This window comes from Marmota monax, unplaced genomic scaffold, assembly GCF_021218885.2.
Source record: "Marmota monax isolate L192 unplaced genomic scaffold, Marmota_monax_Labrador192_F-V1.1 WCK01_AAM20220418_F8-fsc00014, whole genome shotgun sequence".
Lineage (NCBI taxonomy): Eukaryota > Metazoa > Chordata > Mammalia > Rodentia > Sciuridae > Marmota > Marmota monax.
This window is the reverse complement of record NW_026695222.1, coordinates 5073092-5087889: the sequence shown is the minus strand read 5'-3', so window position 1 is coordinate 5087889 and position 14798 is coordinate 5073092. Positions and strand designations below refer to the sequence as shown.

The 14798-nt window shown below is 35.9% G+C and overlaps 1 protein-coding gene across 3 annotated transcripts in view; it reads left to right on the top strand.

The window, feature by feature from the left end:
* Plcb1 (phospholipase C beta 1) overlaps nt 1-14798 on the top strand; it is a 722370-nt gene that overhangs the window by 532430 nt on the left and 175142 nt on the right. For all 3 annotated transcript variants that reach the window (XM_058575379.1, XM_046433107.2, XM_046433108.2), the window contains one exon: nt 11774-11931. In XM_058575379.1, coding sequence (XP_058431362.1) covers nt 11774-11931 — 158 coding nt within the window. The remainder of the gene's footprint in view (nt 1-11773; nt 11932-14798) is intronic.

The window sequence follows — 14798 nt, the reverse complement described above, 5'->3', positions numbered from 1 at the left end:
ATATTCCCTTATTATGTATTATATCATTATATTATATACTACGTTAAAATTTTTATAGCTATTCCACACCTGGGACAATGGTAAAAAATGGATTAAATAGAAAAATACTAAAATATATTTTACATACTTATATACACATAATTTAAACAAACATACACATATATGTTGTCTTATCATAGTTTAGAATTAACAATTTAATATAGATTTTAATTAGCTAAGAATAATCAAAATGCATTTCTTCTAAAATACTTTCTGTATATCAGATCTCTAGTGGCAATCCTTAAAAAAGTCTTTCTAGAAAACCTGAAGCTGGGAGAAAAATAAAAACACCTTTCTAAAACCACATCACATTCTTGCTTCAAACCATCCTCACATATATAAGATAGCCAGATCTAACACAACAGAACTGAAGTCTGGGTCTCATTTGCTATTTGTGTTTTGTAAATGCTCTCCTTGCCATGGGGGTGCTTTTGATGTGTTCTTGGCTCATTGTCCAGGGGTGTATGGTTTGTACTGCAGGGTAGACCACCAGTGAAAATGCCTATAAAGACAAGAGAGACCCAGGCACTGAATAGCCGTAAGGGTATCCATGAAAATTCCACAGGGTTTAGCAATCTGACAACTGAACAGTTCTTTTTAAAAAAATTCTTTAAAAGATTTATTCCTTCTGCCTTCAAATGCACACTTTGTTGGTATCAAATCTAGCATTGGCCCAATATCCCATAATGGGTGAAAAAGAACTTAGAAATTATTCTTAGAGAGCAATGTTGCCTCTCCACAGCCAGAATGGGCTATCTCAGAGTGATTGCCCATAATTTGAGACCATCTAGTAAGAATCATATGGTCTGAGTTCTGTAGACATTTGAACTAAACTAGACATTTGAACTGCAACGTACATGTTTTTCATGAGAACTGAAAGGCTTTCAGACTACTTACACCCAATTTTGTTTCAACTGACATTCTCTAGAAAAGCTCTGCCACAAAACTAAATTCATGTTTGGCTCCTCCTAAACTCTATTCTGGTTACTTATTGCTGTATAACAAATCACTCCAAAGGGTGTCCAAAGTTTAGTATCATAAAACAAGCAATATTTTACTTTGATCCATATTCTGTGAATCAGGAATTCAGATAGTGAATAGAATACAGGAGACTGTATGTCTCTGATCCATTGTGTCCTAGTTTTTACCTCAGAAGTGACTGGGAGAAGAAGGGGTGACTCAATTAAAGAGCCTGCTGCTGGAATCATCTGGAGTCTTCTCCATCATATCTGGCCCCACAGCTAGAATGACCCAACAACTAGGCTCAGTTAGGACTAGAAACCCAATTTCCTACAAGAGGCCTCACCATGTAGCTTGGGCTTCTTTAGAGCATGGCAACCCAAGGGTAGGTAGGCTTCTTACATGGATGGCAACTCAGAGATGCAAGAACAAGTATCTCAGGTAACAAGGAAGCTTAACTGCCTTTGCACTTAACTCCTGAAGCACTATAATGTCACTCCTTTCTGTATTTGTCTAGAGTCACAATCCCACTTAGATTCAAAGGGTACATAAACCACAGCTCTCAATGGGAAAGTGACAAAGAATTTTCAGTGCTGCTTAAAACTACAACAGGTTCCATAATTTCAGGAGAGTAATGTCCACTTAAACACCCTTTGGATTCAGTTCTTTAGGCCTGCTACAAAAACTGCGGCTCCGTTCACATCCAAGCTCATAAGCCTTTATGAGGGATTTTATTTTTCCTTCTTAAGGGTTCTTAATCTTATTTGGTGCCACTGACCTATTTGGCAGCCTATTGAAGCTTATAGACACTTCTCAGAATGTTAAAAACATAAAATAAAGTACCTGGGATTAAAGAGTAAATAAGTTTCACTAAAATATTTTTAACAAATATTAAAAAACAATTTTGTGATAAAATAATATGTATCTTTTTAATTAACTATTTTAAATGAATATAAGCAATATTTTGTCATAACTTGCCGCAATTGGATACCATAGGAAAATATCTGTGATTTATTCTGGTAAAACAGTCACATATCCTGCTAAAACTACTGTGACTTGTCACCTACATTCATAATTGAAGAGAATTTAAAATTTGTGGAGATGTTATAATTAAAAATGTAACCTTTTTTCTTTCTCATCCAAGTTCATGGAGGTCTGTGAAATGTCAAGTTAAGAAGCTTTATCTTTGACTTGAGAGAATCCAAAGTATGATTTTAAAAACTTCAGCATATAATAAAATCTTGCATTTATCATATACTTACTTCAAGACTCAAAAAACACTTAAATATTTATCCAGCTGAACTTTGGATATGAGATTTTGTTTGCCCAAAACTCACAATGCTGAGTAATTTTATAAAAGTCCTTTTAAGCCCAAAATGCCTGGGAATTGATGCCATGCAACTAAATTGATATATTTATATTCATTACTTTCTGTATCATATAATAGATGAGTCAGGAATATCAAAACAATTGAACAACAATACTGATTGGATATATATTCCATTGTTTTCAACTGCTTTTGGAATATATTAAACTATCCTCTTGAACATCATTATGGATTTAGGGTTTTCAGATTTTGTTTATGTGCATTCCATCACAGCCACTATTCTTTGAAGCTCAAATTATCTCAGCTTTGGACACTGGGAACCCTTTTTTGCCTCTCAGTATGACCCATGGGTCTTTGAAAATTCTCTTGCTTCCTGGCCCATAAATGTTTTCAGAGTCACCTTCCTCCTGTCTGCTCCAGACATGGAATCATGTTTCTCCAGTGTATTCTGGATCCTTGTGGGGGAGAGCAAAAATAGTATAAGTGACAGCACTTTTGACCCTGCACTATGAAAGATTATTTCCAGATTATTTCTGTGAACAATCCAAGGAATTTGGGTTGTTGTTATTTTGTTTTTGCTTTTTAGGGCATGGTTCAGAAAAATATTTTCACTTCTATCTTCCAACTTCAATTCTTGCATTTTCTTTTGCAATCTTGATACCTAACAAATTATACAGTTACTCATTTGCTTTATTGATGATATAATAATAGTTCTAAGAAAATTATTCATTATTAATACAAACAATAAATTATGGAATATAATTCAAATTTCCCATTTAGTTTTTATTTTCAAACTGCATTTCACCAAGCATTTTCAAATTAATTTTATAACAGTCACTAATATGCCCCATTTTTGTGTGACTTCAGAACCACAGAAGTGATGGAGAATTTAACTTCATTGTATTGGGTTATTTTAAATCTGAGGGTATTAGAATATTATGGATGACAATGTTCAGAAGATAGAGTTTTCCACTATTAGGAAAATGAAGGATTCAGGTTAGGTTTTAAAGAAAGAACTCAAGTAGTTGTTTCCAAATTTCTGTATCTGATTCATTCATTCTGTATATGATTGCTGATGAATTCTCCATCTAATTATTTAATTTCTAGAAGTATTAAAATGTACATATTTTCAAATATTCAATTTGTAAAACTATGTGAGCTCACTTAAATTCAATACTGATTTTAAATGATCTTGTTGTAGTTGCTTATCTTTCTCCCTTTTCTGAACTATGTATTATTATACCAAGGTTTTCATTAGATAGATTTGCATAGAATGAAATAAATTCTCACAATATTACCTTGTTTCAGTAGAAGCCAGGCTTTTGTTTTTCTGTGGGGGAATTAGAGAGAATTTCATATAAATAGAAAAAATCCATTAAAAATGTTAATATGGGCTTTTCAATATAGAAAGCAGTATGGAGATTCCTTGGAAAACTGGGAATGGAACCACCTTTTCACCCAGCTATTCCACTCCTCCATCTATACCCAAAGGACTTAAAAACAGCATACTACAAGGACACAGTCACATCAATGTTTATAGCAGCACAATTCACAATAGCTAAACTGTGGAACTAGCCTAGATGCCCTTCAGTATATGAATGGATTAAAAAAATGTGATATATATACACAATGGAATATTACTCAGCAATAAAAGAGAATAAAATCATGGAATTTGCAGGTAAATGGATTGAGTTGGAGAATATAATGCTAAGTGAAGTTAGCCAATCCCAAAAAACAAATGCCAAATATTTTCTCTGATATAAGGAGGCTGATTCATAATAGGGTTGGGAGGAGGAGCATGGGAGGATTAGACAAACTCCAGATAGGGCAAAGAGGTGGGAGGGGAAGGGAGAGGGCATGAAGGTAGAAAAGACTGTGGAATGAGATGGACATCATTACCCTAAGTACATGAATGCAGACAAGAACGGTGTGAATGTACTTTGTATACAACCAGGGATATGAAAAATTGGCTCTATCTGTGTAATACGAATTGTAACATGTTCTGCTGTCATATAAAACAAATTAGAATAAAAAAAATTTTTTAAATGTTAATACAGACTCTTAAGGTTCTGCCTGAAGTCCTCTTTTGACTTATGGACCAAAATTTGCTTTTACTTCATAGAATCATTGTTTTAATTACAGATAAAACTAATATAGAACTTTGTTTCTCAGAGGCTTTTGGATAAATTTGGACATCTCTGCTATAAAAATTAAAAAACTCTCCAGACCCAACTAATAATGCTAAAAGTTATAACCAATAGAATCCCAATAGAATTTAGTTGAGTTTTAAAATCATTATCAAGGAAATCAGTACAATTTTATACTTCATGGACATTTCTAAAACAAGTGAAAACTCTATCTATAGAAATCTATTTCACATAAGAGGCTCTCCCTAGAAAAAAAAAAGGAAAGGTTTCCTATTCAAATAAGTTATGAAATGCCAAGTGCAAACACAAGTTAATACCTACTGTAGTGTGGATTAAATATAGGAAAAAAGACAGAGATTGACAGTGACTAAGGGGATCACGCACCCTGCATATCCCCTGTCACCACTCTATTTAGTTTATTGGAGCACTTTAAGAACTACAATTTCTGAGAAATTTCACCCTAAATCTAAATGAGGAACATTTCAATATGCTTGCTGTTTTCTTTTGAGTCTTCAAAGGGACTGTAAAAATTAAATGTACAGTATGAAAAACCAATCCATTTAGCAATGCATATTATTATGGCTATTTTTCTGCTCATTATTGCCCCTTGTTGAATATCAAGATGCCCAGAAGGAAAAATAAATCAGATCAATGAGAGAAATATGTCCACAGAAGGAGTTGGGTTTTAATTGCAATGGTCATTTTCAAGAGTTTTAGATGGTCTTGGCAGTATACCCAGAAATGATTATGTTTTAAATGATGATTTTTCCTTGAGGAATCTACATTGATGAATCCAGAAAAAAAGAATCCTCCCAGGACAGAACAATATGTAATCATTTCAACCCACACCTGAGCATCATTTCATACACCAAACTTTTCATGCTCCAAACTCTTTAGGAGATAATGGCTCCATATAAAGGCAAGACAAAGTGGTATAACCTCTGGGTAAATTAGCCTCCTTACTGAGCTTACAGAAAAAAAAAATTGATTTGAAGCTTTAGTTATCCTCAATAGTCTGATGAATTAAATTATCTGACTAAATGTCAAATAATTATGCAACTTCGCTCCCCAGTTATATGTTCTTGGTTGCAGAAAATATCTAACAATGATTCAGTCCTAGTTGTACCCTTGTCAAACACTCACTAGCTACCCATACTTGGAATGTCACTCATTCTCTTCCTACATATTTCTCCTTCATTATCCTTAGCATATATAACCTTTTATCATTTATTTTGTATTTAAGTATACAGAGACCTAAGAAAATTAGGTGGTAGAATGGAAAGAAAATGAACTTAGGAAATAAACAGGCTGAGTTTAAACTTATCTTTAATTATGTACTTACCTCCTTGAGCCTTGGTTTCCATATTTATAAAATGAAGATAAATTAGAACAGCCAGGATCCTTGTGGCTGAAAGTAATAAGATATTATCACATAATGACTTAAAGATTAAGGAATTTATTACCTCACCCATAAGACTTCCAGAGGAGGAGTGGTTGATGGTTGGTTAAATCAAGAATTCATTGACGTCATTGAACACCAAGGTGCTTTCTTCTTTGTCCTCTTTTGGTTTCAAGATGACTGTATACCCTAAGTGTCACTTTCCTACGAACAAAGATCCACATGTGGCATAAGGAAAGTCCCAATCTTGTGTCCCTAAGATTAAGAAAAGTGTCCCTGGAGGTTCTTAAACACCTCTCCTGCACCCCCACCTAGTATTCTTTCCTTGATGCCCTATTATATATTCTCCAGAATTATACCACAGAGCAAAAACCGCTTTAGTCACTACCATGAGCCATGGAAGTTCTATAACCGCCTCAGAAGATTCTTGATTTACTCCATGAATGGGAGAGATAAATTTAGGATTTATCAGATTCTAAATAGGATAATCTATTAGTAAAAAAGGAAAAAGAAATAAGAGAAAGAAAGGATGACCAGAAGTGTACAATCAGGATGAGAGTTTGAACTGCTAAATAAAAACCTGCTGTTTTATTTTTACTTGCCTCCCTTCCTAGATGCTGAGGTAAGGACGATGTCTCATGTCATTTTTATTTTTTCATGTCATTTTTATATCCCAGAAACCTGTATTTTGCCTCCCACAGAAAATGTGTTTGGGGATATATATATTTGTATGGGGACCATCCTGTGATCAGTAAGATATATGCTTAACGTTGTTTTCCCAAGAGTGGGAATGGATTTAGACCCTTCCCCACTTTCTCAACTAAGGCATCACCTAACAGTTGGATCTATGTTCAAGAAATTTTCACGTGTTCTCTGGGGCAGATACTATGGAACAGAGAGTCTAGATCAAAATGATGCCTTTAGGATTGGTCAAGAGAAACAACACACTCTCATATTTTGAACTGCTTCCATAGGTGTAGCTGTGAGATTATATAATTGTCACAGAATGGAAAGCAAGGAGAAATAGTCCCCATCTCCCATTATTGAAGGAGACAATGTATATTGAAAAAGGCCACTGAGTGAACAAATATGTCACATTCTCAACTTTCTTACCCTGGAGGTTGAAAAGAAGACAGCAACTGTTGATAAACATGAATGTAGGCAATTATTCATTAGCCTTTGCAAGATAAGAAATTTCTCAGAAGGCTTTGTTAATACAGAAATTGTTATTTCCAATTTCCTGGTCTTTTCTCTCACTGGATGCCTCTGGTAATCTGAGACAAAGCTCTAGTGAATGTAACCAGCTACCAAAAATGAGTGCAGTCAAGTGAGAAGTCACAGAGCTGTGACTGGAGGCAGTAATAGGAATTAATCTGAGATGGAGCTTCAGCTCCAAGTTCAATCATGGATTTGGAATGTATTCCAGAGGGTGTTCACAGCCAGGCAGAGATGATGTCAAATGCAAGTTTCAGAAATACCAAGGATTGAATGACTCATGACACATCACAGTCCCAACCTCTTGGCAATCCCTGGCCCCAGAAGATACATTTATTGAATCGAGTCAAATGGAAATATAGTCAGTGGGTTGGGATGTAATAAAGAGAAACTAAGAATTTTAGGAAAGAAAAATAAAGCCAATTTTGAGTCTTTAGGCAGAAAAGAAATAATGGAGAAGATTGTTAGCACTTATATAAAAAAAATCTCCTTAATGAAGTTAAACATACAGGGAACTTTGTCTACATTTCAAGGAATAGGAAGATTCTGGGTAAATATGGGTCTTCCTAAAATAGGCTTTCTTTTGTAGACTTCCATTCCTAATAAAAATTATTAATTTTAAGAATGATCAAAAGGATTACCTAACTAACTGAATTAATTTTGGGCCAGTGAAGAGAACATAAGGACTAAAAAACCCACTAATCAAGATCAATCGTAGAGAATTGCTTGGCAATGTATGTTCAAAGTCCTTAAGAGGCAGAAAAATATTGAAAGAGTAATTCAATTTCTGAAAATTTTGCCTACAAAGAAGCAATGATCAAATATGCACACAAACAGAAATTTAAGAGTAGTTTTTTAAAAAAAGAATGGTCAACAAGTTTATCTTTGAGGGATTCTGTTAGTTTTAGATGTTGGACAACACACACACACATACACACACGCACACACACATGTACTAGGTTTTTTAGATGTTTTTTGCATCTCACAAACCCAACCCCACACTTTACCATGCCTTTCAAAATATTGACTGTTCGGCCATCAAAGTGTATATCAAATTTCTTCTGATTATTGTTTAAATGACAAAACCAAAAAAGAAAGAAATTTGCAAGCAAACCCAAATAATTGTTTCCAGAAACTCTTGGCAGAACATTCTAGTATTGTTTAGGTCTTTATCTACTTTGATATACCATTTACTGTAATTTAGCTTCCAAATCCATGACAACTTCCCTACCATTCAATGAAGGCTAAATAAAATAGACTCAGAAACTGCACAATGTGTAGCAGTATTGGATTACAAGGTTAGTAATAACCTTTTTCTGGACAGCATACATTCAAAAAACATCTGCTCTATTTTTTAATACCAGTGCAGTTTTTTGCAGGCACAAACATTTTTAAAGCGTTAACTTGGTAATTATTTAACTTCTTCACTTTCTTTTGTTAGGACAGCCCTCCCTGAAGTTTAGAAATAACATAATCTTTTCCCTTTTGGTTCCACTGTTCCCTTGCCCCTTGATGCAGAAAATACATCTGTACATTTTTGCAATGACAATAAACTTCAAGACAATTGTAAATAGCAAATAGATTATCTAGCATTGGGGAACTTTCTAGGTTGTTTTGTCAGCATTTCTGTTTTGCAAATACACTGTGCATTTAAAATGCCCTAATTGTTTTTTCTTAGAAGTGATTCTGAAACCTACTTAATCAGTCTTCAGCTCATTTACCAGGGCTCTATAGAACTCAAGAATGTCATCCTTTTGTTATGCTGATAGTTGAGTGTTGAGACATGCATATAAAACCAAAATTAACCAGTAGACTTAATCTTATTTTCTTTCTCTTATGAGTCTCCACAGAGCCAATATTGTCCATTTCAAAGTCATTTTGACAGTTTTTATCAACATGTCATGAGTCAACTGGCTAATAAAAAAAAAAGATATGAAGGAATCTTATAGAGTATGAATTTAAAAAAAAAAAAAAAAAACTTTAATAGGGAAAACCAAAGACTTCAATTTGTTTGGTAATGTGTTGCCTCAAAAGTTATTTATTATTAATCTTTTAAAAACAATTTATAGTGGCATTAAGAAAACTGTTCATTTCTTTTTTAAAAATTTGATTTATTTATTCTAATTATGTATATATGACAGCAGAATGCATTTTGATTCATTGTACAAAATTGCAGCACAACTTTTCATTTCCCTGGTTGTATCCCATATAGCGGCGCACCATATGTGCAATTATACAGGTATCTAGGGTAATGATGTCCATCTCATTCCCCATCTTTCCTGCCCCCATGCCCCCTCCTGTCCCTTCCCCTCCCCTTTGCCCAATCACAGTTCTTCCATTTTTCCCATGCCCCACCCCAATTATGGATTAGCATCCACTTATCAGAGAGAACATTCCATCTTTGGAAGAAACCTTTGATTTCTTTTTGTTGTTTGTTTTTTGTTTTTTTGCGCTTGCTTTTTCCTTTAATATCAACAGACTTGGGTAAGTTTTACAAATCAGGGTAAATTTTCAATCATTTAGGAGGTTTAAGACTGTATCATAGTTTTGTTAATGAAATTTTCAGGTTAAATAAAATTTAACATGAAAATCATTTTTCCCCTTGTTAAAATGTTTTTTTTTTTTAATTTTTATTGTTGGTTGTTCAAAACATTACATAGTTCTTGACATATCATATTTCACACTTTGATTCAAGTGGGTTATGAACTCCCATTTTTACCCTGTATACAGATTGCAGAATCACATCGGTTACACATCCACTGTTTTACATACTGCCATACTAGTGTCTGTTGTATTCTGCTGCCTTTCCTATCCTCTACTATCCCCCCTCCCCTCCCCTCCCCTCCCATCTTCTCTCTCTACCCCATCTACTGTAATTTATTTCTCCCCCTTGTTTTTTTTCCCTTTCCCCTCACTTCCTCTTGTATGTAATTTTGTATAACCATGAGGAAGAGCATGAGAAGAAGATTAACATTAAACAGGGACGAGAGGTGGGAGGGAAAGGGAGAGAGAAGGGATATTGCATGGAAACCTTTGATTTCTTAAGTGAAAAAGAAGTAGTTTGTTTTTCTGCCCTCTGTATTCCAGCCCATAGACCTCAGGTGCCTTGATTGTTACAATTCTCATAACTTCACATGGGTATTTCAGTTGTGTTCACAGAACCTCTTAACTCTGATGAAATTTAGCTATTTTTCCTTTTGTTCCTTTGTGCTATTGTTGTCATATCTACAAAATCCCTGCTGCATCCAATTCTGTGGATTCACCTCCACCTAGGAGTTTTATGGTTTTTAACTCTCACATTTTTGGAATTTGATCCATTTGATTTGTTGTTTATAGTTTGAAATAGAGATCCAGCTTCATTCTTTACATATGGCTGTCCAGTTATCCTGCCCAGGCCAATCATTGAAAAGACTATTCTTTTCTGCTTTCAGTTGTCTATCAATTCTTTTGAAAGCCAGGTGACCATATAATGGAGGTTTGTTTAGGACTCCCAATTTTTTTTTTTTTTTTGATACCGGGGAACTCGACCACTGAGCCACATCCTCATCCCTATTTTGTATTTTATTTAGAGACAGGGTCTCACTGAGTTGCATAGGACCTTGCTGTTGCTGAGGCTGGCTTTGAACTCAAGATCTCCTGCCTCAGCCTCCCAAGGCACTGAGATTTCAGGCCTGCACCATTGCACTCTGCAGGACTCTCAATTCTATTCCATTATATCTATACTTATGACAGGACAGTTGCTTTCTACAGGTTTGTAGTCAATTTTTAAGTTGAGAAGTATGATTCTAACTTTGTTAAAAATTTTCAAAATTATTTGATTAACATGAAGTTTTGAATCAGCTTGTCAACTTCTGAAAAAAAAAAAGATAAAAAGCAGAGTAGGAGACTAGGGATATAGCTCACTGGTAGCATGTGGATAGCCCTGGGTTCAATCCCTGACATGCACGAAAAGAAGAAAAAAGAAAATGCAGGTGGGATTTTGATAAGAAGTGAGTCTATAGATCAACTAAGGGAGCAGTGTCTTCTGTTCCATGAACAGAATTCTGCATCTTTTTATTTTCCAGCTTTAGAAACTTGGGCAATTGAACTACTTTGTGCTGTTTTATATTTTAAGTAAAATAATGAAGATTTATTTAAAGATTAAATATTTGGTACATTTAAGGTCCAAAGACCTGTTATTGACACATGATAAGCTCCTAAGAAGCATGTGTCCTTGTTATGATGCCCTCCTATCTGTACTCTCTCTATTCTCTCTTCACCCAACCCAGTGCTAGAGATCCTTGATTTGATTGTACTCAGCTCCCTGGTATGTTAAGGCAGAAGAGAGGCTGAGAACAACTGTTCCAGATTTTCTTTTTCTGTGTGATAGTGGGACTGAACTCAGGGCCTTGCACATGCACACATTAGGAAAGTGCTCTACCTCTAAACCACATCCCCACCCCCTTTTAATTTTTTTTCCCCCTTGAACAGTCTTGCTGAGTTGTCCAGATTGGCCTCGAACTTGTGATCCTCCTGCCACAACCTCCTGAGTTGCTAGGATGACAAGCATCTGCCACTCGCGCCCAGCTGCTACAGCTCCTAAACACTTTGTTTTCCAACTGTTAAGAGAGGCTTTCTAGGAAGCTACGACTCACTATCTTGCTTGATTCATGAGATTTGGGGGTTTGTTTTGTTGGTGTGTTACAGCTGGCCAGCTGGCTGGAAACTCCTCTGTGGAGATGTATCGCCAAGTGCTTCTGTCTGGTTGTCGCTGTGTGGAGCTGGACTGCTGGAAGGGAAGGACTGCAGAAGAAGAACCCGTCATCACCCACGGATTCACCATGACAACGGAAATATCCTTCAAGGTAGAGTGGATGTGTGCTGTTAACAAAGAGAGCTGGGGAGACCTGACTCCTTTTGGAGAAAACTTCCTAAGGTAGAAAGTCCCAGTAATCACAATAACGTCCATAGGCTATTAGTCATCTTTATAATATCACAGATTAAAATTAAGCAGTTTACACATGGTTAGTTGGCATCAGGTGAATGGATGCATGCTAGTCAAACTCTTAAAGAAACTTTTTTTTTTTTTTTTGGTTTTGGGGATTGAAACCAGAGATCTACCACTGAGCTATATCACCAGCCATTTTGTTTTATTTTGTTTTTGAGACAAGGTCCCACTAAATTGCTGAAGGCCTCAGTAGGTTACCAAGGCTGGCCTGGGGATTATGATCTTCCTGTTTTAGCCTACCAGTTCTGGGATTATACGTATATGCCACCACGCCTGGTTCTGGTGAGAGTTTTATAATGAAAAAAAAAAATCTTTTTTTATGGCCATATTTGGCATTAGTATTTCTTTATTACATTTTATTTTATTTATTTATTGGCACTGGGGATTGAACCCAGGGGCACTCATCATTGAGCCACATTCCCAGAACATTTTTCTTTTCTTTCTCTCCTTCTTCCTTTCTTTCTTTCTTTTCTTTTCTTTCTTTTTTTTTTTTTTTTTTTTGAGACAGGGTCTGGCTAAATTGCTTAGGGCCTTGCTAAATTGCTGAGGCTGGCTTTGAACTTGTGATCCTCCTGCCTGAGCCTCCTGAGTTGCTGGGATTACAGGTGTGAGCCACTGTGCCCAGCTGGAGTTATATTTACTATTATGAAACATGTATAGCAAAGTATACATACAACTTATTTCTACAGTTTAATTAATGAATATAAAGTGTATAAACATGTAACTGCCATCTAATTCAGGTGTGTTATCATACTCCTGTAATCCCCGGGACTCAGGATGCTGAAGCAGAAGGATGGCAGCTTTAAGACCAGCCTGGGAAACTTAAGACCTGTTTCAAAAAATAAATAAAAGCAGCTAGGGAGTCTGAGACAGGAGGATTCGGAGTTCAAAGCCAGCTTTAGCTACGGAAAGGTGCTAAGCTAAGCAACTCAGTGAGGCCCTGTCTCTAAAAAAAAATACAAAATAGGGCTGGGAATGTGGCTCAGTGGTTGAGTGTCCCTGATTTCTATCCCTGGTACCATAAATAAATAAATAAATGCACTAGAGATGTAGCTCTGTGGTAGAGTACCCATGGGTTTAATCCTCATAATGGAAAAAATTAAAAAAAAAAAGAAACAACCCCATGTACCTATTCTCATCGGCGTGGTCTCCCTACCCTCAGAAGTGACCACCCTCTTGAACAGTGCAATGATCACTATTTTGTGCATTTTAGAGCTAAGTAAGTTTAGGTGCTGCCCTAAACATTGTAGCTCCCACAGTTGTTTAGCATGGTGTGTAAAATTAATTAATACAGTAGATGCATTATTTTGTGCCTGCTTTTTAAAAACTCATTGTTTAGAAGATTCATCAATATTATTGCATATATTTCTAGCTTGTTTGCTTTATTTATCAAGACACTATCAATTACTACTATTTAATTAAACAGTGATACAGATTGAGTATCTTCTATCCATATGCTTGGGGAAAGAACTGTTTCAGATTTTTTGGAGTTTTTTGAGCTTAAGAATATTTCCATAGACTTTGCCAGTTAAGCAAACATAACCTGACAACCTGAAATACAAAATGTCCCACAAATTTTGTGAACATTATGTTGGATTTCAAAAAGGTTTAAATCTTGGAGCACTTGGGTTTCAGATTTTTGGATTAGAGATGTTCAACCTGTATGAAAGTCCGTCCTATAGCAGAGCTTTTGATATGTTGCTGTCTACCCATCAGGCCTCCAGGAACACGCCTCTAGTCAAAGCTGGGTTTATTTGCTCATGAAGGAGTAGAACACATATCATGGAGAACAGTAATGACTTAGTAAATGTTTGTTACAGAAAATTTACAAGACTTAGTTTTACATTACAACAACAAGTGCTGGCGAGGATGTGGGGAAAAGGGTACACTTGTACATTGCTGGTGGGACTGCAAATTGGTGCAGCCAATTTGGAAAGCAGTATGGAGATTTCTTGGAAAGCTGGGAATGGAGCCACCATTTGACCCAGCTATTCCCCTTCTTGGTCTATTCCCTAAAGACCTAAAAAGAGCATGCTACAGGGACACTGCTACATCGATGTTCATAGCAGCTCAATTCACAATAGCAAGACTTTGGAACCAACCCAGATGCCCTTCAATAGACGAATGGATTAAAAAAATGTGGCATTTATACACAATGGAGTATTACTCTGCATTAAAAAATGACAAAATCATAGAATTTGCAGGGAAATGGATGGCACTAGAGCAGATTATGCTAAGTGAAGCTAGCCAATCCCTAAAAAGCAAATGCCAAATGTCTCCTTTGATATAAGGAGAGTAACTAAGAACAGAGTAGGGACGAAGAGCATGAGAAGAAGATTAACATTAAACAGAGATGAGAGGTGGGAGGGAAAGGGAGAGAAAAGGGAAATTGCATGGAAATGGAAGGAGACCCTCAGGGTTATACAAAAGAACATACAAGAGGAAATGAGGGGAAAGGGAAAAATAATACAAGGGGGAGAAATGAAGGTCAATAGAGGGGGTAGAGAGAGAAGAGGGGTGGGGAGGGGAGGGGAGGGGGGATAGTAGAGGATAGGAAAGGTAGCAGAACATGACAGTCACAAGTATGGCACTATGTAAATCAATGGATGTGTAATTGATGTGATTCTGCAATCTGTATATGGGCTAAAAATGGGAGTTCATAACCCACTTGAAGCAAAGTGTGAAAGATGATATATCAAGAACTATGTAATGTTTTGAACAACC